This window comes from Schistocerca piceifrons, chromosome 1, assembly GCF_021461385.2.
Source record: "Schistocerca piceifrons isolate TAMUIC-IGC-003096 chromosome 1, iqSchPice1.1, whole genome shotgun sequence".
Taxonomy (NCBI): Eukaryota; Metazoa; Arthropoda; class Insecta; order Orthoptera; family Acrididae; genus Schistocerca; species Schistocerca piceifrons.
Window position 1 is genome coordinate 1,050,047,825 of NC_060138.1, and position 26,996 is coordinate 1,050,074,820.

At 43.7% G+C, this 26,996-nt stretch overlaps 1 protein-coding gene across 1 annotated transcript in view; it reads right to left on the reverse strand.

The window, feature by feature from the left end:
• Positions 1 to 26,996, reverse strand: part of LOC124777477 (glucose dehydrogenase [FAD, quinone]-like) — a 49,861-nt gene that overhangs the window by 11,988 nt on the left and 10,877 nt on the right. The window contains exon 2 of the mRNA XM_047252910.1: positions 26,271 to 26,473. Within this exon, the coding sequence (XP_047108866.1) occupies positions 26,271 to 26,473 (203 nt within the window). The remainder of the gene's footprint in view (positions 1 to 26,270; positions 26,474 to 26,996) is intronic.

Sequence of the window (26,996 nt, forward strand, 5' to 3'; positions counted from 1 at the left end):
CTTTGGCATACATCTGCGGGCTGGAATCGTGGGTGTGCTTTTGGGCCATTACCTGTTGCCGGACATTTCTCTGCAATGCTTTGACTGACACATTACAAAACGTTTCATGCAGCGTTCGACGACAGCTATGGTTCCAACATGATGGTGCACTGCCATACTTTGGAATTTAAACGAAGCATTTCTAGGGAAACGGGGTGGTCGTCGAGGTCCAATGTTCTGGCCTCCAAGTTCCCCAGACCTTAATCCAATAGATTTTTATTTGTGGGGATAACTCAAGGAACTAGAGAGAGAGAGTCGTTCTTCAATATTTTGGAGGAGTTTAGCTTGGATGAGAAAACTATAAATATCGTCAAGGAGACGCTCACGAATACGTCCTCTAAAGTCAGATTCATGGGTGAAGTATCGAAACCTTTTGAGATCAGAACAGATTTCTGACAAGGGAATGGTCTCTCACCCCTGCTGTTTAACTGAGCACTCCAAAAAGTTGAGGGAATGGAATGTAAGAACGAGAGCGGGAATAAGACTTGGAACAAAAAACAAATAAATCACGATTAAGTGTTTGGCATTTACTGACGACGTGGCGGTGCTCGAGGAAACGAGCGAGGAAGCTAAGAACAAATCGTTACAAGAGCAGGCAGGGAAAAGAAAAAACTAAGATTATGACCAATATAGTAGATACTCCTAAGAGAATTAAAGTAGGAGCCCAAAAAATAGAGGTGTTTAAGAGTTTGAAGTACCTAGGGGAATGGATTGAATGGAACAACCTTGAAGGAAAAGCAATGGGAGCAAAAAGTACCAAAATCGAACTAGCCTTCCAGAAAACCAAAAACACATACAATACGAAAGACCTGTCTTGGAACACCAATATAAGGCATTATAACACAGTAATTAAGCAGGAAGCACTCTATGCTGCAGAGACACTAGTCAAGAGCAGGAAAGGGCAAATGGAGAATTTGGAAATCAAGGGGGGGGGCGAATTTTGAGGAAGGTCTTGGGTCCCAAATTCCAAACTAAGAAACAAGTTCTCTACAGAAGTGAAGTCCTCTACGCAAAGTCGGAGAGACTCCCGGAAACCAGGGGGAAAAGGCCGGTTGATTTCTATGGACACATACTCCGAATGAATCGCGACAGAATAACTAACCAAATGTTTGACTTCTTTTACAAAAAGACGACTAAACCCAATTGATTTAAGCAAGTGTAAAAGGATTTGAGACAACTCCAGAGTACTGAAGTCATGTTAAAGAACGGCACAGCCAAGACCGTGACCAAAGACAAAACTAAGAGATTCCAAGAGGTTCAGAGGAGGAAAGGAAGAAGAGATCAGATAGAATGAAGAACTTCTGGAAGAAAAAGAGAGCACAAGCATGCAACAAGTGGTTGATCTGACATACCGCAAAGATGGGGTGTTTCGAAGTGGAAAAAAAGGAAGAAGTTGATCGTACTCCACGCATCGATGCATACGACCTAATAGCTCGTGTGCATGCTGTTCAGGGAGTGGTGAGTTCAGATGTGTTAGGTGTGGTCTAGCAAAGTATGATCCAGCGAGCGGCGAAGTGTCTGCAAATGTAAAGTGGTCCCTTTGAGCATCTTCTCTTAAATGTTGCTCGTACGTGTACGTACGGTCTCTGTGAAGATAAGCCTGAATGTCAAACGTAAAGACTAGAATTATTGCCTGTAGCTTAATGTTCAGTCTAGTACTGTCTGCTATTGTGTTTTTTTACCTCTTTGGATTCAGACGATGTTACTGAATCGAATGTTATTTTCTATTGATTTTATTTGCGTCACGGACAAAATAAAGTGGTCATTTACGTCTGTAAGAAGTTCATTTTACGTCGTAGTGTTTAAATAAAGGTAACAGTAACAGAAATAAATACGCAAGGTATCATACTGTGGAGGCGTAAATTGCATACAGTACGATGTTGTAACTGAAAAAAGGGGTCGGCTTGATCACAGCTTGAACAATGGCGTGTCTGCATATCTGTTCCCCAGTTTCACTGAGCTACTGGGACAGCTCCGACAGAGCGTGGAGTTCATGCTACCTGTTCTTGGCCACGCTGTACGAAGCCACAGCATTGCCAGAGCCTCGGTACATAAGTCGTATTTCTATTAAATCTGTTGGTGGGACAAGAGTTTGCCACATACACTTTTACCTTGAATTGGATGAGCAATCGCATGCCGACCGCCAAGAGTGGCGTGTTTACTTCATCCTGTATACAATGATTGACAAAAAAAGCATAGGAGGAAATGTAATGAAACTTCACAGGTTGAGAGAGTACGTGAAATTATTTTAGTGATTACAAAATCGTGTAAAATTTACAAAGTAGTATCAGCCCTCTTATCAGTATGACAATTAACCCCTCTGTCTCCGATGCTTGCATATATTCGGTTCGGTAGGATGTCATCATGTCGTTGTATCCTCCCCTGGCCCACAGCTGTTGGAACTGGTTCTTGATGTCCCCGACAGTCACATTGCGATGGAGCCGGGGGTGAAGCTGGTTCCACAGATATTCTGTCGGGACAGATCTGCGGATATTGCTGGCAACCAGGTACTCAACATCACGCAGGCAGTTCATAGAGACAGGTGCCACATGCGGGCGAGCTTTGTCCTGTTGAAAAATGGCACCACAGTAATGTCGAATGGGAGATGCAGCACTGCCGTGATGTACCACTAATCTCCCTCAATCACTACCGGACATCATCTGCAGCCATAAACTATGGCTGCCCGCACCATAAAGCCAGGAGAAACACTAATGTGCCTCCCGAAAACACTGGAAGAATGGGAGCTCTCCCCAGGTTGTCGCCATACTAGCCGACGACGGTCATCCATGGTGGGCAGAACCGCGATTCATCAGTGAACACACTACGACGCCATCCATCAGCAGTTCATTCTTTCTGCTTACGGCACCACACCCAACGCAGCCGTTTGTGTCGTGGCGTTAATGGCAGCCTATGCATTCGACGGCTGCTGTCCATCTCTGGTCAATCGCTCGGGAGTTACAGAGTGACGCACGAAGTCTATTACTTGTTCTCGAACGGCAGACGCAGATGTAAAAGGGTTATGTTTTTCTTGGTGCACAATATGGCCGTCCTGCCTTGTAGCCGGTCGTACACCTGAATGCCCCAAAATATCTAAATTGTACGCGATTCGACCAGCTAGAGAAACTGAGAGCTACACTGAAACTCATTACAACTCTGTTGGGTGCAGATGTCGCTGTCTCACACAAATACCTGGCATTCCAGTCTCCTTCACGATATCACCCAGCATCTGAAGCTGTTATATCCCTTACAGGCTATTCTCCATCATGCATAGTAGCAACAGTAAACACGAGCAGCACTAAGGCACTCTGGTGCCCGTTATATCCGTCTCAGAGAAATGCAAGTCTAATCATTTACATACTCGCCAATGGTGTGCACTTGTACGAAGCTACACTGAGTGCCGACCATGCCTTCAGCGTGATTCACTTCCTTTGTCAGGCTGTGAATATCATCTCTTACTGTAGTATAGTTCGCCTATTGACAGCAACGGTGCTTTAACAAAGTGTGCAGAACACACTGCAAATCGACACATAACACAAGGACCGAAACATCGATGAGACGTCGAATCACACTTTGTTTTCACGGTCATCTTGTTTTTAAAGCTCAGTTGTGTTCATTGTGATAAACACTGCATAAGATTTCCTTAGTATTTTCAAAACGACAGGCCACAAGATCCAATTAGCCGCAGCAAACATCTGATTCTCTTTTAAGCCAGTAATTTTATAGAAATAGAGGACATATGTTTTCATATTCTAATTCATATCGAATTTCTTTCCTAGAAACTATCAGTTTAATAGCTTTAACAATCAGAACTATTCCTTCTTGCATTGTTTCTAGACGAAAATGTATGTTGATTTTAATTGTACTTTTATTTTATGCACACAAGAAATCTTTTTGTATTTGTCAAATTACTTGTTGGAAAAAGAATGATATAATTCTGATGCATTTTTAAATTTTAAGTTAAAAATTAACGTAGACGTTATTACAAGTGCACCAAACAAAAATACAGAGTAGCTTTCTGCGTGTAAATGTATACTCAAAAAATTAATAAAACTTTCGAACATGACTTTCGATTTTTCTGCATGGTTTCGATATAACGTTGTGAGAGAGATGGGGGAGAGAGGGAGGGAGGAAAGGGGGCATGGCTTGTTCTTTCGTTTTTCAAACTTTACCTTTATTATGATTGCGCTTGTTCTCCATGTTGAATTTTGATTGGTTCTTTCATTCTGTAACTGTGACTGGCTGGCGTAGTACTGAACGCAGGTCAGTTGCAGAGAAATCGATCTCCATTAGCGGTTTCCGCATAGCCTGTTTGGCGAGCCTGTTGGCAAGTTCGTTGCCTGGGATTCCGACGTGACCTGGGGTCCAGACAAACACCACTGAACGACTGGACCGGTCCAGGGCATAGATGAACTCCTGGATGGTCGCTACCAAAGGATGAGAAGGGTAGCACTGGTCGATAGCTTGTATGCTGCTCAAGGAGTCAGTACACACAAGAAACGACTCCCCAGGGCACGAACGGATGTGCTCAGGAGCACGAGATATAGCCACCAGCCCATCAGTGAAAACACTGCAGCCATTTGGCAGGGAATGCTGTTCAATATCTCCTCCATGGACATATGCGTAGCCGACGTGATCATCATCCATCGAGTCGTCGGTGTAAACCACTTCATGGAGTCGGTACATGTCAAGAAACGAGACGAAGTGGCAGCGAAGAGCCGCGGGGTTAACTGAGTCCTTATGGCCATGTGAAAGGTCAAGGCAAAGCCGCGGCCTAGGTGTACACCATGGAGGTGTATGTGAATGGACCTCAAGTATAGGTGATGAAGGCAAGGTCTCCAGTTCGGGAAAAAAGGACAGGACACGAACTGCAATTGGAATCCCTGACCTGGGCCGCCGATGCGGGAGATGGACCGCAGTGGGTAGGAAAAGGCTGCGGCAATTCGGATGCACAGGAGAACTACGAACGTGTGCAATGTAACTGGCCAGGAGTTGTGCACGTCTAGCCTGCAATGGAGGGACTCTGGCCTCCACCAGGACACTAGTCACCAGACTCGTCCTAAAAGTGTCTGTCGCTAGGCAAACGTCAAAGTGATGCACTGGGTCGAGTAAACGCAAAGCTACCAAACAAGAAACCAGACTCCCATGGTCAAGACGGGATTGAACAAGAGCTCTGTAGAGCTGCAGCGGTGTAGAGCAATCTGCACCCCAGTTGGTGTTGCTCACGCAGCGGGGGGAATTGAGGTGCTGCCAGCACTTCCGCTTAAGCTGACAAAGGTGAGGAAACCAAGTGAATATGGCATCGGAAACCAGTCGTAAGAATAGATATGTCTCCACTACAGCGAGTGGATCATCATTAAGGTAAATTTCTGGTTCCCGATGAGTACGACGCCGACAGAAGAGCATAAAACACGACTCTGCGGCCGAAAACTGGAAACCCCTTGTGGGTGGCTCCCTGTAGGCGCCGCCCAGCAACACCAGTACTGGTGGAGCAGTACGAAATGCAGAAGCTGTCTATATACAGAGAAGGTGAAATGGAGGGCCGTTAGACCATTAATGGCCACTAAAAATGGAGATACACTCAATACGGAGTCCTGTGGGACCCCATTCTCCTGGATATGCTGGGGAACTATGGGAGGCACCAAACTGGACACGGAAAGTACGGTGCAACAGGAAATCTTGGACAAAAATCAGGAGCGGGCATCGGAGACTCCATTCGTATAATGTGGCAAGGATATGATGTTGCCAAGTCGTGTCATACGCTTTTCGTAAATCCAAAAAGATGGCAACCAGGTGTTGGCGTCTGGAAAAGGCTGTTAGGATGACAGACTTGTTGGCCACAAGATTACTAGTGGTAGAGCGAATCTGGCGGAAATCGCCCTGACATGGAGCTAGTAGGCCACATGACTCCAGGAGCCAACCTAACTGCCGACACATCATACTTTCCAGCAGCTTACAAAAATTGTTGATAAGGCTGATGGGCTAGTAGCTATCCACAACAAGCGGGTTTTTACCGGGATTGAGCACCGGAACGATGGTGCTCTCCCGCTATTTCCATGGAAAGACGCCATCGCCCCAGATCTCGTTGAAGATGACGAGATCAATCAGTGCAGCTCATACATTCCGGGGTACTGCACCATCTGGAGGAAGATATACATTGCAGATAGTTCTTTCGTGCGTCATCCTTATTCTGACAGCTACAGCTTCAAGAGGGGTCTCAAGAGGCACAGTTTCACTATAGACTGAGTGTAGGACATAAAAGAAAACTCCGCCTGACACTCGATTATAGTCGCTACGGTTCTTGTAATATCCCTTATAGCTGCAGAGGGCAGGGGTCCTCATTGCCGGTTAATACGTTTCCTGGAGTGCAATGCAGAACGCCGGTGTAAAGTTTAACAGTTGCTGTAGCTCAGCCAGGCGGTGGAAAAAACCGTCGCAATTCCACTGGAGGATGATGTCTTTGTGAGACTGGGTAGGCATGGAACATTCAATGAGGCGGTTTACGCCTCTGGGTCACTTGCTGTCACCGACTTAATGCCTGAGTAGTCTTTGTCCATTGTGTCTGTGGGTCCGGAGAGGTCTAGGCCCTCAGTGGATCGCAGAATCTCCACCTCATCCGCAGATGCAGAACTTGTAGGCAGCAGTGGTGTGAGCGCCACCGCAATTCGCTTAGTCTTGGGGATCTTCTTTTTGGATTTCTCTCCTTGGGTTCCCCTGGCTGGGAGAACTTCACTGAGTCACTCTCCAGGACTGAGGATGAGCGTGAAGCCCTACAACCAGCTGCCTTTGGGCTGCTGGCCGCTGTGGCCATGTGGTTCTAGGCGCTTGAGTCTGGAACCGCGTGACCGCTACGGTCGCGGGTTCGAATCCTGCCTCAAGCATGGATGTGTGTGATGTCCATAGGTTAGTTAGGTTTAAATAGTTCTACGTTCAGGGGACTGATGACCGCAGATGTTTGGTCCCATAGTGCTCATAGCCATTTGAACCATTTTTTGCTTTTGGGCTCTTTAGCCACTGGTGGGTGTCATCTTTCCCACTAGCAGAAACCTGGGAAGGGAGTGCCCCAAGGGACCCTTTGCTAGCGATAGAAGCTGAAGAAGACATAAACTTCTCTGGCTGAGAAGAGGGGACTGATACTCCCGATGTTTGAGGGGTGTTGCTCCCAAAGTAGGTGGTGCAGGAGCAAGAGGGAGAGAAGTGCCCCCCATCATTAACAGGGCAGGTGTAGTCTTCTGACTCTGAGAAGTGACTGGGGTTGGCAGAGCTGATGTCGCTAGAACTGTTGTAGTGACGGCATAAGATGATGTCATACATACAGGATGTAGGCGTTAAATTTCCTCTTTGCCTGTGCATTGAATTGAGCCCATGAACGCTTAGAGACTGCTCGTGTTTGACCACCAGCAAGAGATGATGTGCTATTCTTCATCGAGTGTCATTCACCCTGATGCTACCCACTCTGACCAGGGGCCCTCCCGACGGGCTCCACCCAGCCACAACCTGCCAGGTGGCCATTAACGGTAGTTACGATGCCCTAGGGTGATGGGCATCTACTCTTCAGCATACGTTGGAAGTTAATGGTGCAGGCAACAGCGTAGCGATCCCTGTATGGTCAGGGTGCTACAACCAACAGGGTGCATGGTTGCCCCACCACAATGGACTGGCTATCGTGCTGCATATCAGGTGCAACCAAGCAAACAAGTCCATTACAATCGTCAGTGTCGAAAACGATACTGCACAGCCGATGGAAAAATACGCACCCAGGAGGGTGACCTCGCCCAAAAAGTTGGAGAATGAGCAGAAGTGCAGATCCACGTCGACGAAGGATGCGACAGGTCTCAGCACATGATGGACATGATGCACCATGTAAGGCGCCCTTCTCCAGTTGGCTCGTTGTTCGGGAAAATTTTGAAAACTTTAGGTCAAACCCTACAGGAACCATCATATAAAGGTCGATACGTGTGAGACTCGTTTTAGTCATCTCTTAAGACAGGCAGGAATACCTTGGGCTTATTCTAACCCACGGATCTGCAGAGAGACACATGGTGGAGGTTCAGTGATGATTTGGGGAACCATATCGAGGTATTCCAGGATCCCCTTGGTTACAGTACAAGGTCGAATTACTGGCAAGGAATTGTGTGATAATTATGGACGATCAGGTGTATCCCATGGTACAATGTTTGTACCTGAGTGGTGATGCTGTGTCCGAAGACAATATTACCGCTATTCACACAGTTCACGTAGTCCAGTACTGGTTTCTGAGCACGAGGATGAATTTTCATAACTCCCCTGGCCAACACCGTCACTAGATCTCAGCATTATTGAGGTTTTGTGGTTTATTTTGGAGAGGAGAGAATCCTATGGGATATGTATTTCTCCATTCCGAGACGACTGGGTGCTGTCTTGAGCGTCAAGGATATCCTACACTGCATTAGGCACAGTAATGTATTGTGTTTTTGGTGGTTCCAAGTTTTTGTTCAACCCCTGAAACATCAAAATTGGTGATCAGAAAATAAATCAAGTTACGTAATTCTGTTACTTCGGTAATCCATAACGGACGAAACAAGAAGGACATGAAAAGCAGACTATCACAGGAAAAGAAGGCATTCCTGACTAAAAGAAGTCTATTAGTATCAAACACAAGCCTTAAACTGAGGGACAGGTTTCTGAGAATGTACTTTTCTAGAGCAGAATTGTATGGTAGGAATCGATGGTTTTTGGAAAACCCGAACAAAAGGGAATTGAAGCCTTTGAGATATGATGCTACTGAAAATAAAGATAAATGTAGCCATTTGCTACTTCAAATTAGGGATTGACAGTCGGTAGCCGTAATTCCTAGTTATTTTGGTTTGAACTTAGCCACGTGATCTTCGTTTGGTTGCCTCAGACCGAACACATGCAGGTTTTGCTTACCTAGCTGAAATTTTTTGCATCCGGAAAAGTCTCATTTTGACTTGTAATGAGCATTTCAACAAGTGGTGACCCACAAACCCACAGATGTTTGTGCGTTACCGCATTTTGGCGCGTGTAGGTGCTTGTATCTGCGCGCTCTATTACTCGATCCTCAAACTTCAATGCTAAATAATTCGGAAACGCCGCAACGTATCGACATTTTTCTCAACAGTTATTTTCCCAGCACGACCTCTCCTTCATCACACTTACAACCTTTCGAGACCGTTTCTGACCAAACTGTTTAGGTACCGTACTATGGTTAAATTGTCAAGGACGACGTCATTTTAAATATTTTACTTGCGTTTTGTGTTTGTGTTTAAGGTCTGTTTGCGACAACAGCTCATTCTTTCAATTTTGACAAAAACGACCAACACACCTGTCTTCAGGAAAAATTACATTCTGCTTATTGTCATTGTTGTGTCGTTTACTGTTCTCAACTTGTATGAGGTATAGGTATTCAAATGAAAACATTCCTATTGCACCAATGCCCATTTGTGCAATATAATTATTCTTTTGTCTGTTTTCTAGATTACTTTAGAAAACTAAAGGAAAATACCTAAGTCCACGCCCAGCAGTTCCAACAAATGTTGGTAAATATTCTAACTTCAGGCATGGTTCAAATGGCTCTGAGCACTATGGGACTTAACATCTATGGTCATCAGTCCCCTAGAACTTAGAACTACTTAAACCTATCTAACCTAAGGACAGCACACAACACCCAACCATCATGAGGCAGAGAAAATCCCTGACCCCGCCGGGAATCGAACCCGGGAACCCGGGCGTCGGAAGCGAGAACGCTACCGCACGACCACGAGATGCGGGCCTTCAGGCATGTACTGTAGGACAACAAACGTTCTCTCACGTCCGAAAAACCTATTTATGCTTACTGCCGTCCACTGCAATAGCTATAAGATGGTTATACAAAGGCTTTCGTACACCATCAAACACAGAGATTTCTTAAAAAAAGCATAGCTATTTCGTAAGATGATATGAAAAACTAGGTTACACATTGTTCTGACAAGTCAAGTAACTTTTATTGGATGCTGCACTAGTCTTCCTAGTATCTGTAAACAACGATCAGTTTATTGATGCTGACTGGTTTCGGACACCTGTGGGATTTTCAGACCACCTGTATCGTGTGATAACACAGGCGACTGATGGCCGATGTACAATAACTGTCCCTGCAGTGGTGATCAAACAGGCACTATGGTCGACTCAACAACGTTAAGTACATCCTGCTTCGGGCATGGATGTGTGTGATGTCATTAGGTTAGTTAGGTTTAAGTAGTTCTACGTTCTAGGGGACTGATGACCTCAGATGTTCAGTCCCATAGTGCTCAGAGCCATTTGAACCATTTTTGAACATTAAATACACCCCATAGGACGGACATTGAGCTCTTTAATGTCTGACCTTTGTAGCCTATGTAACGTTGTTGAGTCGACCATAGTGGCGCTTTGATCGTCAATGCAGGGACAGTATTTGTACACAGGTTATCGCCTGTACTGTACACGATACGGGTGGTTCGAATACGGGCGCAAGTGTCCGAAATTAGTCAACATCAAGAAATAAAAAAACAGATACTTCTCACTGGTGCTTATGCCGGCACCACAAGCAATTACTACTGGCCATTAAGATTGTAACCTCCCCCCTCACTTATCGACCTTAATGATAGTGAAAAATTAAACCGCGTGTACCTAATGGAAATTTGGGAAAAGCAATCGTCACCGAAGTTAATCTATCGGTAAAGAGGGAGGAAAGGGTTACATCTAAATGAAAGGAAAAATGCAAATGAAACTGGTGGAAATTAATTTTGAAAAGGGGTAAAGTTAATAAAGAAAGTAAATGTGCGGCCGTTACGTTAACAATTAACTAGCGGTAATTAGATATTTGAGATTTGGGGGAAATCACGGTCGCCAGTCCTAAGGACAATTACTATAGTAACTGAAAAAGAAAGGTTATTACACATATAATTAACACTAGAAGCGTGGCAACTGAAGGTTGACACGTGTAGTGTGAAAACTGAAAGTTTGTCAGAAGTAATAAATTTCGCTACACTCTGACTTAATTTAGCAAAAGAATTAATAAAACCGGAAAATCGAAAGTTAATTTAGTGACTGAAGTTAATAGTGAGCTTTCTTTCTGAAGCACATCGAAATCCAGTAAAATACGGTTAGTCTTGGACTACCTCAACAATCATTTCAAAAGCAACTTGACTCTACGCAATTTAGAAACAAGAGATTTTACTTTGAACTTGAATTAAATGATTCTGAACTATAGTAAAATTTAGTACGTACCAAGCTGAGCTGCAGTCACAGGTAAGCTAAAATATGCTAACAAAACTCGCACTCTAAATTTGTGCTCGTGTAACCTAAATATTGTAGCCAGCTACTGAACTTTGAAATTAAAGCAGTGAAATCTAATTATATTATTTTAATGCTGGCGTTTGAATTTCAACGACACTCGGGTTCATTTCGGAAAAGGAAGGGACCCTGCTTGGCAATGCAATTGGGACAATGAGCAACAAAGGTTCATGCTAAGTTGGTGTAATTTTGCGAGGCAAATGGAACAATTCGAAAAGCTGAGGTCTGCCATACAGTTCTGAAACTTTACGTGCTTTTAGTCTTCCTTGTTGGTTGATTGAAGGTTTGAAGCCGTCGATCGAGGAGGTGGCGACAGTCACTCATTGTCGGCCGTCGCTGTTGCAGAAGCTGGATGTTGGCGCGCCTTCTTCTCGACACGGTCACCAGGCGAAATGGGCTCTTGATGTGCGCCAGCTAATGCTTCCCGTCCGCGACACCATGTCCGAAACTATCATCGCGAGTCGAGCGCAGTTACATGCTGCCAAACCCCGAAAGCGCGGCAACTCGCGGGAGCGTCACACAACACCTGCTCCACTCGCTACTCCCGCCAGACCCTCACTGCTCTGCCCGCGCTCCACGCGGCAGAGTTAACACTACCAAAGATCCTACACACTTTGATTCGTCACACGACCTATCGACGTAATCGTTCGATAGCAGTTTTCCCTAGGCAAGACCCAGCGTAAAAATACAAATAATATTTACGAAACAAACCAATTATACATCGACATGAGTGCATAAATATATATATACAAACAGTAAAACAATTACAATATATAAAGAGACAGAAATGTCATATCTTGAGGTAACAAAACAAGGAAAAAAAATAATAGTACAATAGATGGAAATAGGAGTATATGCATTTCCGGCGTTACAAGTGCCCCACATTGTCTGAGGATGTTCGTGTAACGTAAACAGACTCAGAAAATGTCCCAAAAAAGAAACAGCGGAAATGCATATGCTCAAAACATCAACAAAATTTAGCATTCGTCTAATTAATCATAAATCAATTTTTAGACCATAATAATTGAGTGGGGACACTCCTAATCTTATTCCACTCTGTCATCTTGCACAAAATAAAACAGGTTGACAACATATTAAAATTCATAGAAGATATAGAAAATGGTTTAGCTATTCCAAAATCATTAAAATTCGTAACACTATGAGAAATGGAATACTATTTGCAAAATTAATCAGAGTACATGGTCATAAAAACAGGTAGATCAAAATACGCAAATTAATAATTAATTACATAGAATACACATTTTTACATAACCTTTTCATAATTAATATCTCGTCATGAGATTCCACTTAACGCTAAACAAGAAAATAATATTCAGTAGATCGAAAAAAACATAAATATTGACAGCAGAATTCTTTCACATCAGCTGTCCGGGAAGAAAAACTATTCCGCCTTTCGTACTCGCAAGTACAAAGAATGCCGACAGCGGCACAAGAGCCAACAGCGGCACAAGAGCCGACAGCGGCTCGCCTCGCCAGTATTGTTGCGCCCGCGTGTGCGGCACGCTTGATCTCACTCGCCCTTGTGACGGCGTTTCCAGAACGTCCGTTTCACTGAATTCTTTAGGAAAAACTCACTCCCGAGTAATCTCAAGGAGTCCCTTAATACTATCACAGTGGATAACTCAACACTGTCCATCATCACACGCATGTACTAGCCTGAAACTTAAAACAGCGTCTAAGTACATCGGCAATGACTAGTAAAACACATATTCATGAAATCTTACGTTGCTTAATCTACTGTGACTCAGCTGAAAACTTAAATTAGCAGCTTGGATTTTTCAATTGATAAATAATCACTCTCTCTTAAATCATTTAGTCAAAATTAATTACTTATTAATTACAACTTCTTTAATGTCCTCTTGGTCAGTCAAAAGCATGGAAATCTAGCAAACCTTAAATCTTACACTCTATATTTACATATTGTACAAATTACCCATTGTGTGGTATTAATCGATCCTAGGTTGGTACAATTTCAAGTCTACAATATTCCGTAAGCATTTGTGTGAGGTATACCAATGACTTTATATGGTCCATTATAAACAAACTTAAATTTAGAGATTTCATTGTCTATCTCGCTCGATTTCTCATGAGCTTTTACAAGTACTAAGTCTCCGATCGCAAACTTAGCAAAACGCGCTTTAGCGTCATGACGACGTATGCGAGCATCGGCTTTTAGCTTCATTACTTCTCGCAAACGATCTTTTTTCACACCAATACTAATGTCAATCCGTGGAGGGAATTTGATTATCTCTTCCAATTCACTTTCTACACTTTTGTCAATGCCGAAATTCCTCACTTTACGGCAGTTCAAATTCATACCTACATCAATACCATCCGGCCAGTTAACAATGTGTATAGGCTGGTATTGCCTATGCACACCGTCTCCTGCCTCGTCAAAACTAACTACTATTGTTTTATCTTGGGACGTACATGTCAAAGTTTTGCTTTCGCAATTAATCACTGCACGGTACTTTAATAGCCAATCTAACCCGATAATTACTTCCGCAGTTAAGTCTGGCACGACGACAAACTCTTGTTCAAATCGTGCCCCACATATCTCGAAGTTGACAAAAATCTGTTTTGTGACCGGTTTACTGGCCTTCCCAGTAGCACCGATAATTTTCACTCCTGTTACTGGCATAACTACGATGCCAGGTCTGTCCTTCAGTAACTCAAATATTTTCCCAGATACAGCACTCAATTCTGCACCGGTGTCAATCAACACGTTTAGTTGTAGGTCGTGCATATTAACAGACACTACTATCTGTCTACACTTGTCCTCGACTGTTTCTTTATTTTCCCACAGTAAATCCTCGTCTATATCCAGGTCATTCCAGAAAAAACCATCCGGCTTTGATCCCAAATCCGGTTTATCTGGCGGCTTTTTCAGCCTCCGTTCACATACAGTTTTAATTTTAACACGTTTGTCCTGAGGCTTAGTCTGTAGCTTCGCCTCCAATACCGAAACCTTTTCCTGTAACTCGTCAACTAGTGAGTGTTGCTTTGCTATCAATTCACTAATCGTCACCTTCGTTGATTCCACTTTGGTCAGATTAATCTCATCCGCCAATCTACCTGGAGGAATGTGTCCAGTAGTTTCTGCAATTACTTCCTCTGGATCTGCGCAACCCACACTGCTACCGTCTGACCGCATAACGTCAGCTCTAACCTCATACACGCTGAAATCTATGTGCTTTTCTACCAATTGTGTCCGGCTATCACTAAAATTTTCGTAATCTTTCCCCTTAATACTCTCGCAATGTTTAAACTGGAGGTTTGCGTCGGATGGGTCGGCTACTTCTACCACTATAACTTTCGGTAAAGTCTGCCGGTTAGGGCCAGAACTTTCCGTTACTCCTTCAACATCTAACTCCTGCGGGACGAAACACGACGAATCTTGCTCGTGCTGCCCATTAACATCAACTATTTCTGGTAAAGTCTGCCGGTTAGGGCCAGAACTTTCAATCACTTCACAAATACTATCTTCCTGTGGGACGAGACGCGGCAAATACTGCACGCGCTCCCCATAAACACTTCTCCCATACAGACCCCTATAATCTCTTAGTTCGTCGTATAAGCGACCGAACTGCCTTAACCAGACCTCATCCCTCTCTGCATCCCCTCGCTCAATGACGGACGTTTTATCCGACATCTGATCTTCTCTCAACAATTGCGAATCATTCTTAAACTCAATCTCCAGTTCCGCTGTGGGTATTACAGCTGCCACTTTATGATCGATTTCCGGAACACTACTTAAATTGTTCTCACTGACAGCGAATGTATTTTCTACTGCCGTGTATACAGCTGATCTACTACTTGTGGGCGCACTCTTTTCTCTTAACACTGGCACACTCTCCCGCTGTTGATTATTCCATACGGAATTTTCATAATGACGATACCTGGGTTTTCTCCTGTTATTGGGCCGCCAAAATTTCTCCACGCCCGCTCGGCCCCTCACCGGCGCGGCTAATGGTTTCCCTGTCTCGTCCCAGCAGATACGCTCCCCGGATGCTGCTGAGGCGGCTGATCACACCCTCTGGCGTTATTACTATTCTGTGAAGCCCGTATCACGTTAGTATGATACTGGTTTCTGTCATTCCTGTTATCATTTGCATTGTACCGATTGTTATTACGGCCCGAACCATTATTGTTATTGCTGCGGTATGCATTATTCCCATGGTTATCGTTGTTATGGTTGGGGTGGTACCCGTTGTTGTTACCACGGCCTCTACCACTGTCGCGATTATTGCGCCAATTGTCCTCGTCCTCAACTCTTTCCAGGAAATCATTGACTGTCCTATAATTGCTTCCTACGTAGCGTTTTGCATCATCTGGAAGCTTCTTGTAGAGTTCCCAGACTATTTCGGATTCCGTGCGGCGATCACGCAAATATTCCAACTTGCGGATCCAGCCCTCACAAAACTCCCTCATCGAACCGCGCGAATTCGCATCGAAAGGCCTCGATACGACAAATTCGCGCCAGACACTTTGCTGTTTTTGCTCTGACCAGTATTCAGCCAGAAACAAATTTTTAAACTCGTCAAAAGTCAGGTTCGTAATGTTGAGGTTTAAGCCCCAACGCTTGGCATCACCAGCCAGCACATCAATAACCGCATTAATTTTTCTCTCATTAGCCCATGATCTGGGTAAAACTCTTTCACAATTTTTAATGAAATCCGTCGCGTGAATACCGCCTTTTTTCAAGGGGTCGAACCGCTCCTCTTTCGTCAACAATTCCGAACTATGTGCACAGATTGGCACATAGCTCTGTTTTTCGTCAAGTTTCTTTTCTAATTCCGACACTCTCGTAATTACTTGGCAAGTGGTTGTCGCAAGCGTTTCCACTTCCCTCTTTTTCTCTTCGCAGGTATTAGCCTGCTTCGTCACTTTAGTGTCTACTTCGGACACTAAAGCCTTTAAAGTTTCCACCTTCTGTTGATCCTCTTTTTTCACTAATTGAATTTGTTCCGTCACCTTATTCTCGATGATCGGAGCAACTGCTTCTCCTACACTTTTCTCGATTCTGCTAATTTCGGAATCAAAACGAGTATTTATGCTCGCAATTTCCGCCTGAACGCCTATCATTTCCTGTTTAAGATTACCGATTTCGGTATTAATTACAACAATATCTTCTTTGATTTTATCAACTTTTGTATTAACAACTCCAACATTGTTGTTAACAACATTAATAGCTTTGTTCTGATTGTCTAGCTTTCGTTCAATCTTTTCAGACTGAGCTTCTTGCTTGGCAGACAGAGCTATAATTTCTGCCGATTGACTCTTGATTTCATTAATCAAAACATTCAATAAATCAGTTAAATTCCCGGAGACTACCGGTTTTACTTCCGTAGCTGGTTCCTCTATACATGTTCCCCCGTATTCATCATCAAGGGGTACAGATTTGATTTTCGCTTCCGATTCCGAAACATTTTCTAAAGTTTGGAATTCCATTTCTGCTCTTTGTTGCGTTTCGGCGGTCGCGTCTTTCATGCTAGCCGCCTGCCCCTGAACAATGGGAAACGCCGTGCGCGTTTCCCACTGTTCGACCGATTGTTCCGTATCCAAGTCTACCAAATTTTGGTAATTGTTGCCTTCACTCATTTTAATAATTTTCAGTATAAATGACAAATCTCAAATGTAATTAGGATTAACTCCCACTACTTATTCTCGCTGACGTAACGGCCTGTACGTAACCAGTACTTTGTTACGACATTTGCACCATGCAAAATTCGTGTCCAGAACAACCTCAAATTTGAAGATTGTCCTGTCACCAGGTCGCCACGTGTAACCTCCCCCCTCACTTACCGACCTTAATGACAGTGAAAAATGAAACCGCGTGTACCTAATGGGAGTTTTGGAAAAGCAATCGTCACCGAAGTTAACCTGTCGGTAAAGAGGGAGGAAAGGGTTACATCTAAATGAAAGGAAATGTGCTAATGAAGCTGGTGGAAATTAATTTTGAAAAGGGGTAAAGTTAATAAAGAAAGTAAATGTGCGGCCGTTACGTTAACAATTAACTAGCGGTAATTAGATATTTGAGATTTGGGGGAAATCACGGTCGCCAGTCCTAAGGACAATTACTATAGTAACTGAAAAAGAAAGGTTATTACACATATAATTAACACTAGAAGCGTGGCAACTGAAGGTTGACACGTGTAGTGTGAAAACTGAAAGTTTGTCAGAAGTAATAAATTTCGCTACACTCTGACTTAATTTAGCAAAAGAATTAATAAAACCGGAAAATCGAAAGTTAATTTAGTGACTGAAGTTAATAGTGAGCTTTCTTTCTGAAGCACATCGAAATCCAGTAAAATACGGTTAGTCTTGGACTACCTCAACAATCATTTCAAAAGCAACTTGACTCTACGCAATTTAGAAACAAGAGATTTTACTTTGAACTTGAATTAAATGATTCTGAACTATAGTAAAATTTAGTACGTACCAAGCTGAGCTGCAGTCACAGGTAAGCTAAAATATGCTAACAAAACTCGCACTCTAAATTTGTACTCGTGTAACCTAAATATTGTAGCCAGCTACTGAACTTTGAAATTAAAGCAGTGAAATCTAATTATATTATTTTAATGCTGGCGTTTGAATTTCAACGACACTCGGGTTCATTTCGGAAAAGGAAGGGACCCTGCTTGGCAATGCAATTGGGACAATGAGCAACAAAGGTTCATGCTAAGTTGGTGTAATTTTGCGAGGCAAATGGAACAATTCGAAAAGCTGAGGTCTGCCATACAGTTCTGAAACTTTACGTGCTTTTAGTCTTCCTTGTTGGTTGATTGAAGGTTTGAAGCCGTCGATCGAGGAGGTGGCGACAGTCACTCATTGTCGGCCGTCGCTGTTGCAGAAGCTGGATGTTGGCGCGCCTTCTTCTCGACACGGTCACCAGGCGAAATGGGCTCTTGATGTGCGCCAGCTAATGCTTCCCGTCCGCGACACCATGTCCGAAACTATCATCGCGAGTCGAGCGCAGTTACATGCTGCCAAACCCCGAAAGCGCGGCAACTCGCGGGAGCGTCACACAACACCTGCTCCACTCGCTACTCCCGCCAGACCCTCACTGCTCTGCCCGCGCTCCACGCGGCAGAGTTAACACTACCAAAGATCCTACACACTTTGATTCGTCACACGACCTATCGACGTAATCGTTCGATAGCAGTTTTCCCTAGGCAAGACCCAGCGTAAAAATACAAATAATATTTACGAAACAAACCAATTATACATCGACATGAGTGCATAAATATATATATACAAACAGTAAAACAATTACAATATATAAAGAGACAGAAATGTCATATCTTGAGGTAACAAAACAAGGAAAAAAAATAATAGTACAATAGATGGAAATAGGAGTATATGCATTTCCGGCGTTACAAGATGACGTGCTACAGACGCGACATTTAACCGACAGGAAGAAGACGCTGTGATATGCAAATGATTAGCTTTTCAGAGCATTCACACAAGGTTGGCGCCGGTGCCGACACCTACAACGTGCTGACATGAGGAAAGTTTCCAACTGATTTCTCATACACAAACAGCAGTTAACCGGCGTTGCCTGGTGAAACGTTGTTGTGATGCCTCGTGTAAGGAGGAGAAATGTGTACCATCACGTTTCCGACTCTGATAAAGATCGGATTGTAGCCTATCGCGATTGTGGTTTATCGTATCGCGACATTGCAGCTCGAGTTGATCGAGATCCAATGACTGTTAGCAGAATATGGAATCGGTGGGTTCAGGAGGGTAATACGGAACGCCGTGCTGGATCCCAACTGCCTCGTATCACTAGCAGTCGAGATGACAGGCATCTTATCCGCATGGTTGTAACGGATCGTGCAGCCACGTCTTGATCCCTGAGCCAACAGATGGGGACGTTTCCAAGACAACAACCATCTGCACTAACAGTTCGACGACGTTTGCAGCAGCATGGACTATCAACTCCGAGACCATGGCTGCGGTTACCCTTGACGCTGAATCACAGACAGGAGCGCCTGCGATGGTGTACACTGTGACGAACCTGGGTGCACGAATGGCAAAACGTCATTTTTAGGAAGAATCCAGGTTCTGTTTACAGCATCATGATGGTCGGGTCCCTGTTTAGCGACATCGCTGTGAACGCACATTTCGAAGCGTGTATTCGTCATCGCCATACTGGCGTATCACCCGGCGTGATGGTATGGGGTACCATTGTTTACACATCTCGGCACCTCTTGTTCGCATTGACGCACTTTTAGCAGTGGACGTTGCATTTCAGATGTGTTACGACCCTTAATTCGATCCCTGCGAACCCTACATTTCAGCAGGATAATGCAAGACCGCATGTTGCAGGTCCTGTACGGGCCTTTCTGGATACAGAAAATGTTCGACTGCTGCCCTAGCCAGCACATTCTCCACATCTCTCACCAACCGAAAACGTCTCGTCAGTGGTGGCCGAGCAACTGGCTCGTCACGATATCCCAGTCACTACTCTTGAAGAAATGTGGTATCGTGTTGAAGCTGCATGGGCAGCTTTACCTGTACACGTCATCCGAGCTCTGTTTGACTCAGTGTCCAGGCGTATCAAGGCCGTTATTACGGCCAGAGGTGGTTATTCTAGGTACTGATTTCTCAGGATCTATGCACCCAAATTGCGTGAAAATGTGATCACATGTCAGTTCTAGCAATATATTTGTCCAATGAATTCCCGTTTATCATCTGCATTTCTTTTTGGTGTAGCAATTTTAATGGCCAATATTGTAATACAAGTTGCGGACCTATTTTTCACCTGCCGCTTGTTGCAAGTTCGTAAACGGTAGGAATGTTGTACGAATCGTTCAGTTCTTCGGCGACTGAAATCCGCTCCTTGGTAACGAAATCCTTCGGGAGATACGATGTGAATGTCTTCATCGTCGCAAAAGCTGCGGTTGCCGCGAATCAGTTTCTTGAGTTCGTGAACGTTGTCGTCTGTTGTCGATGCCGATGGCCTTCCTTCTGTTACCAGCATCACCGATGTCTGTGCGGACTTGGTCCAGTTGTTGGCACCATTTCACTGCGGCTGGATGCGACATTACGTCTGGTCCATACACTGTCCGAATTTCGCAAAGAATCTGTGTGCAGTGCAGACGTTTTGTCCTCAACAATCGCATTGTGTCGCAAGCTTCAACTTTGGAGTACGTTTCCAGCTGATGCATCATTTCTCTCCCACACTGAGATGCGCCTGTTATTCGTAACGCAACAAAACTTTGTCTGTTGGAAACCAACTGTATGTGGGCTTCCACGGCCAGAGTCAGTTGACAGAAAAGTTTTCTGGGTATGGTACCACCTCATATGGTGTAAAACTAGTTTTGGAGAAAACCAACGTTTCGGCCACGGTTAGAGCGGCCTTCTTCTGCATCTACTGGTACGTTCTACCTATGCAGTGTCCCTCGTATTTAGTTGTTACTGTTCACTGCGCATGCCATTCCGTCATAATTACAGAAAGATAGTTCCTTTCATTGGTCACTTAAGGAAGGAGTGGGGACTTTATTGCTATAGGTTACTGCGGTGGAGGGAGAGCGTAACCTCTGTTGTCTATTGGCTCCTGTATTATGTGCAATGATTGGTGGTCACCGCCAAATGAGAAGTTGGCTACCAAATGCTCGACGTCGGCCGCGCGGCGGCAGTTACTCGCGGGTAGTGCTCGCGCCTCGTTTGACAATGTGGTCTGTTGGACTCTGATTGCGGGCAGCCTAGATGGGGCAAGCCTGAGTCCATCCTCTCTATTCATGTTGTTAGGGTGTTTAAGTGTTTCGATGGCCTCTCTGATTTTGCGTTTCGTCATAACCGGCTGCTTGGCCAACACACATACTTCGCTGAACTTTATGTGTTTTCCGCAACCTTGCTGATGTTCTGCCACAGCTGATTTGTTATGTTGCCCTAGACGAATAAAGTGCTCGGGTTATCGAATGCGCGTTGCTATTGATCTGCCAGTCTCGGCGATGTATGTCTCTCCACATTCGCATTCCATATTGTACACGCCTACAGTGTGTAATGCATCCACCTTGTCCTTAGTGGAGCCTAGCACGTCCTGGATCCTACGACCACTATAGAAGACAGGCTGCACCCCCAACCCGGCGAAGGAGGCTGTAGCCATTGGCTAGAAACGTTGTGCGTAGCCTTTTGAGCTCAGATGTTATGTTTTAAGCTTTACTTAGGCACTGCGCACGAACTGCCAAAGAACGGATGGGAGAGTTTTTCTGCGCTGGGTGGTGGTAGGATTGGGCGTGCAGATCTGTATGTGTGGGCTTGCGATATACTCTGTGCCCCAGTGTTCCCTCCGTTGTCCTGAAAACTTTGAAGTCTAGAAACGGAATTGCACCATTCTTCCCTACCTCGAACGTGAACTGTATCTTCCCGTGAATGTTGTTCAAACATTGGTTTTCTCCAGCAGTAGTTTTATACAATATGACGCGGTAACATAATAAGAAAACTTTTATGTCAAGTAGATATAGTCTCTATTGACAATGCGCTATTCATGTTACGCAATGGTCTTAGCTTGGGACGATTTGCGTTACTTAATTTTTGTAGTCTCCTCTTAAATTAATTATCCTTTTTGTAATTTCAGCTCCAACTTCCTTCTAAGTTTTTCATTACTATAGCTAATTTTATAAATATAGTTATATACTTTGTTTGAACTTTACATATATTTTATATCAATTTAACGTCATTTTATTGGTATCTTTAGATCAATTTAGTGGTAGTTTTCCACATATTTTAAATGATAGAAATCCGGGCCCTGAGGTCACACGTACTTGTTCATATTCTTAAAATAAATGAATGATCACCTACATGCGAGGAGAGAGTCACGGTTCAGGTTTCGCATGGACGGTCGTATGCAGTTGAGTCCCCACAAAAATATGTGAACAGTTAACAGATGTCGATGAAATATAAGTTTTGAAGTTTGCTGTCGAATGGTACGGCAGCAGTGAGTGTCCTACAGGTTTATTTATGGACGTTGGACGTAATTACAGACAAAATCATTGGACAAATCAGTAGTGTCGCATCCGTTGGCAGCCTACAGTGTTATTTGACCAGTTATTAAGGTTACAGCGAACTGTTATAGACTTATTGTTTAATTTAGAAAAACAATGCAACAATGGCAAACGTAAGTGTAAAAATGGATGTCATATTCACAGCCAATGTTAGCGTGCCTGGGTCAGAAAAAAGGTACGTTTTTGCTTCAGGCAACACCGTCGGCTTTCATAAGAAATGTGTTCTCTCTGTGAACAATCCTTTACCGACGTACGATCGCCAAAAAGGAAAAAAAAGAATCAACCAAATGCAGCAGGAGTTACTGGTAGCGTCCTCAGTTTACTTCCACCTCTTTGTAATTTTCCTCTGTTGTCCTACTTTTCGCTACCTATTTTGGTGTAATCCATCCTCATGGGCGTTCAGCTGTATTAGATTTGTATATTGTTATTGGATAATTCATTCACTTCTTTTATTGATCAGTTTTAGTTCACATGATCGATTATACAACTTTTAAGGTTCCGTACCTCAATCGCTAAAAATCGCTAAAAACGGAACCGTTACACGATCACTTTTTTGTACGTATGTCTGTCTGTCTGTCTGTCTGTCCGACTGTTGAAAACCCTTTTTCTCAGGAACGGGCAGTTGTATCAGGTACTTACTGAGGCCTTGGTTCCTTTGGTGGCGATAAAAACTGAAGTTTCTAAGTCAATGAAATCGGAAGAGAGGGCCCTTTATGTCACATATTTTGATATCTAAAAACTCACTCATCAGAGTCTATAGAAACTTCCCACTGTTTGTGGCGCAAGAAACTAAGCTTCTAAGTCAGTGGAATCAAATGATACGTCAATTTATGTTACACATATTTATATTCGCTAACTCTCTCATCCGTACCTACTGGGTACGTCCCGTTGGCCTGGAGTTTGACATTTTACAAGAAGAAGGGCCTCATAGTATAAGTAAAGAGGAAAAATCGAAATAATTAATTTATTTCATAAGAAAAAATTTCTTGGCATTTGTCATCCGACTGCCTCTTTCCATCCATCACAGGATTTTCAGAGCTGCAAAAAGCGTTCGACGATGTGAAATGGTGCAAGATGTTCGAAACGCTGAGCAAATTAGGAGTAGACTATAGGGAAAAACGGATGATGTGCAACCTGTACAAGAGCAAAGAGGGAAAAATAAGACTGGAAAACGAAGAAAGAAGTGCACGAACTAAAAATGGTGTAAGACAAGGATATAGTCTTTCGCCCTTAATGTTCAATCAATTCATTAAAGTAACAACGATGGAATTAAAGAAAAAAGTTTTAAGACTGGGATTAAAGTTCAAGGTGAAAGATTATCCATGATAACAGTCGCTGGTGGCATAGCTATCTTTAGTGAAAGTGAAGAAGAATTACAGGATACGTTGACCGTAACGAACTTAAATAGGCTGTTTAGGTTTTTATGTTGGTAACGCCACGTAGCGCTCTGTATGAAAATCACTGACATTGCCGTGTGCAGTCTATAGCTGGTTGGACTCATTGTTGGAATATTCGCTTGTGTAGTGTTGGGCAGTTGGATGTGAACAGCGCGTAGCGTTGTGCAGTTGGAGGTGAGCAGCCAGCAGTGGTGGATGTGGGGAGAAAGGTGGCAGAGTTTTGAGAACGGACAATCTGGACGTGTGTCCGTCAGAAAAAGGAAATTTGTAAGACTGGATGTCATGAACTGATATATATTATGACTTTTGAACACTATTAAGGTAAATACATTGTTTGTTCTCTATCAAAATCTTTCATTTGCTAACTATGCCTATCAGTAGCTAGTGCCTTCAGTAGTTAGAATCTTTCATGTAGCTGGCAATATTGGCGCTCCCTGTATTGCAGTAGTTCGAGTAACGGAGATTTTTGTGAGGTAAGTGATTCATGAAAGGTATAGGCTATTGTTAGTCAGGGCCATTCTTTTGTAGGGATTATTGAAAGTCAGACTGCGTTGCGCTAAAGAAAAAAAATTGTGTGTCAGTATAGTGATGATCATAATAAGTAAAGAAAGAAATGTCTGAGTACGTTCAGTTTTGCTCAGCTGTTTGAAAATCAAATAACGTAATAGGTTTATCAGCACACTCATTTATAATTTTTCTAAGGGGAAGTTACACGAAGAATCTAATGATAACAGAAGATGGATTGAGAGTAAATCGAGAAAGGAAGAAAGTAATGAGAAGTAGCAGAAACGAGAATCCGAATTGGCGATCAGAAAGTAGACGAAGTTAAGGGATTCCCCTCGCTAGCGTACATAGGAAGCAAAATAATGCATGATGGACGGAGCAACGAGAACATAAAAAGCAGACTCAAACAGGTAAAAAGGACATTTCTCATCAAAAGAAGTCTACTACTATCAAACATAGACCTTAATTTGAGGAAGATATTTCAGAGAATGTTCCGTTGAACCATAGCATTGTATAGTAGTGATATAATGACTGTGAGAAAACCTGAACAGTGGCGAATATTAGCATTTGAGAAGTGGAGCTACAGGCAATTGTTGAAAATCAGGTGGACTGGTAAGGCAAGGAATGAGAAGGTTCTCCGCAAAATCGGCGAGAAAAGAAATATATGGAAAATATTGACAGAAAGGAGAGGTTGGTTGGTAGGTTAATTGATTTGTGGGATGGGACCAAACAGAGTGGTCATCAGTCCCATCGGATTAGGGAAGGATGGAGAAGGAAGTCGGCCGTGCTCTTCCAAAGGACCCATACAGGCATTTGCCTGAAGAGAATTAGGGATATCACGGAAAATCTAAATCAGGATGGCCAGACGCGAGTTTGAACCGTCATCCTCCCGAATTCAAGTCTAGTGTGCTAAACACTACGCCACCGCGCTCGGTGAAAGGACAGGATGGCAGGAAATTTGCACAAACGAACTTTCAAAGGCACTGATGTGCACAGACGGTAGATTAGTTCGAGGAAGTGTATGAACACGGCAGTTAGTCGCAATCTCACTGGTTTTTTATTATTCCAGCACACCCACATCCTGCACGTTTGGATGAGTTACCCTCCAACAAACTCTCAGCAGCACATGACTCCACATGTTTTTACTGGTGTATAGGCAGGAGTAAACTGAAGTTGAAGATGGCTATCTGTAGGTGAAACGTGGACATGCAAGAATATTAAGTAACCAAAGGGATTGCTGTGTGTGTAGAGGAAGATAGAGCCTGGAGTACACCCAGCTAACAATTGAGGACGCACGTAGCAACAGCTGCTCTGAAATGAAGAGTTTGGCACGGGAGAGGAATTAGTAGCAAGTCACTTGAAACCAGCCAGATGTCTGGAGACTCAGAAATACGTTGTACTGCGTATTACATGTAAGACCTCTTATTCAGGATCCGCGCCGTCTGAGGCGTCTTCTAATGGTCCTCTCATGGTCCGCGCGGCTCCCCCCGTCGGAGGTTCGAGTCCTCCCTCGGGCATGGGTGTGTGTGTCGTCCTTACGGTAAGTTAGTTTAAGTTAGATTAAATAGTGTGTAAGCTTAGGGACCGACAACCTCAGCAGTTCGGTCCCGTAAGACCTTACCACAAATTTCAAAATTTTTCTTATACAGGATTTGCAAAATAAAGCTGGCCCGAAAAATAATTCAAGCACCTTAAGACAGGCAACCCAGTTTGCATCATCCACACCTGAGGCTGATGAAGTAAGTTGGACTGCCTAGCTCAAATTGCATGAAGTATTTTTCGGGCCAGTTTTATTTTTCCAGCCCTGTATGTGCCAAAAACCCAATCAATAGCTAATCAAAAGTGATTGCCATACTAGTAATCCATCTGGAGTCCACTCTGGAGATGTCACCCCAACCACTTATTTAGGTTGGTAGACTTGTGTCTGCTACTACTACTGGTTGCTGCTACCCTGACAGCAAGTGTTGGCAACAGTGATTGACCGCCTTACCTTGCTGCAATGCCTGCAGTGCTGGAAAACGGTACTCCAGTGAGCTGACTGTGAGCGGCCCGCCGCGGTTGTGATACTTTGCTGCATCTGGAAGCCGCCAGATGGCTTCCGAGCGCAGATCCTCCGATTTCTTGAAGAAGGGCAGCACTTCTTCATACGACCATCCTTTGTTTCCCATTGCCGCCCAGTTCTCGTAATCATCCCTGCACAGGTATTTTTGTGTTGCTCATATGGTGTATATTGTTATGGATGTATCCGCTTAGGGCAACGCAGAGTTAGTATTATATTTTTGTAGGTATTTTTGTGAGATGACATTTTTGAACAATGAAGTTGAGTAAATATGAAGGATGAACACTGATGATTATTGATTATTAGATTATGCGTGACATCTATATAGGGTGGACATTAAAAGCCGACAAACTGCATGGACGGACTCCTGTTTGGAGATGGAAGAAAAAAGGTCCTATGCACATTTGGCTGCAAATGCATCGTTGCCACACTAGATGACACTGACAAATGACAGTTCCTCTGACAACGTGCCGTGTGTTTCGCGTATACTGAAGGTTGTGTGATTGACGCAGTGTACTTTAAGCAGCAGAATGGTTCGGTATTCTTATCGGGAATAAGCCGAGGTGGTATTTGTGTACGACCAAGCAGATGGAATCTGTCGAGAGGCAGCACTGATATACCAAAACATGTACCCTAACAGACACCAAGCACACCACA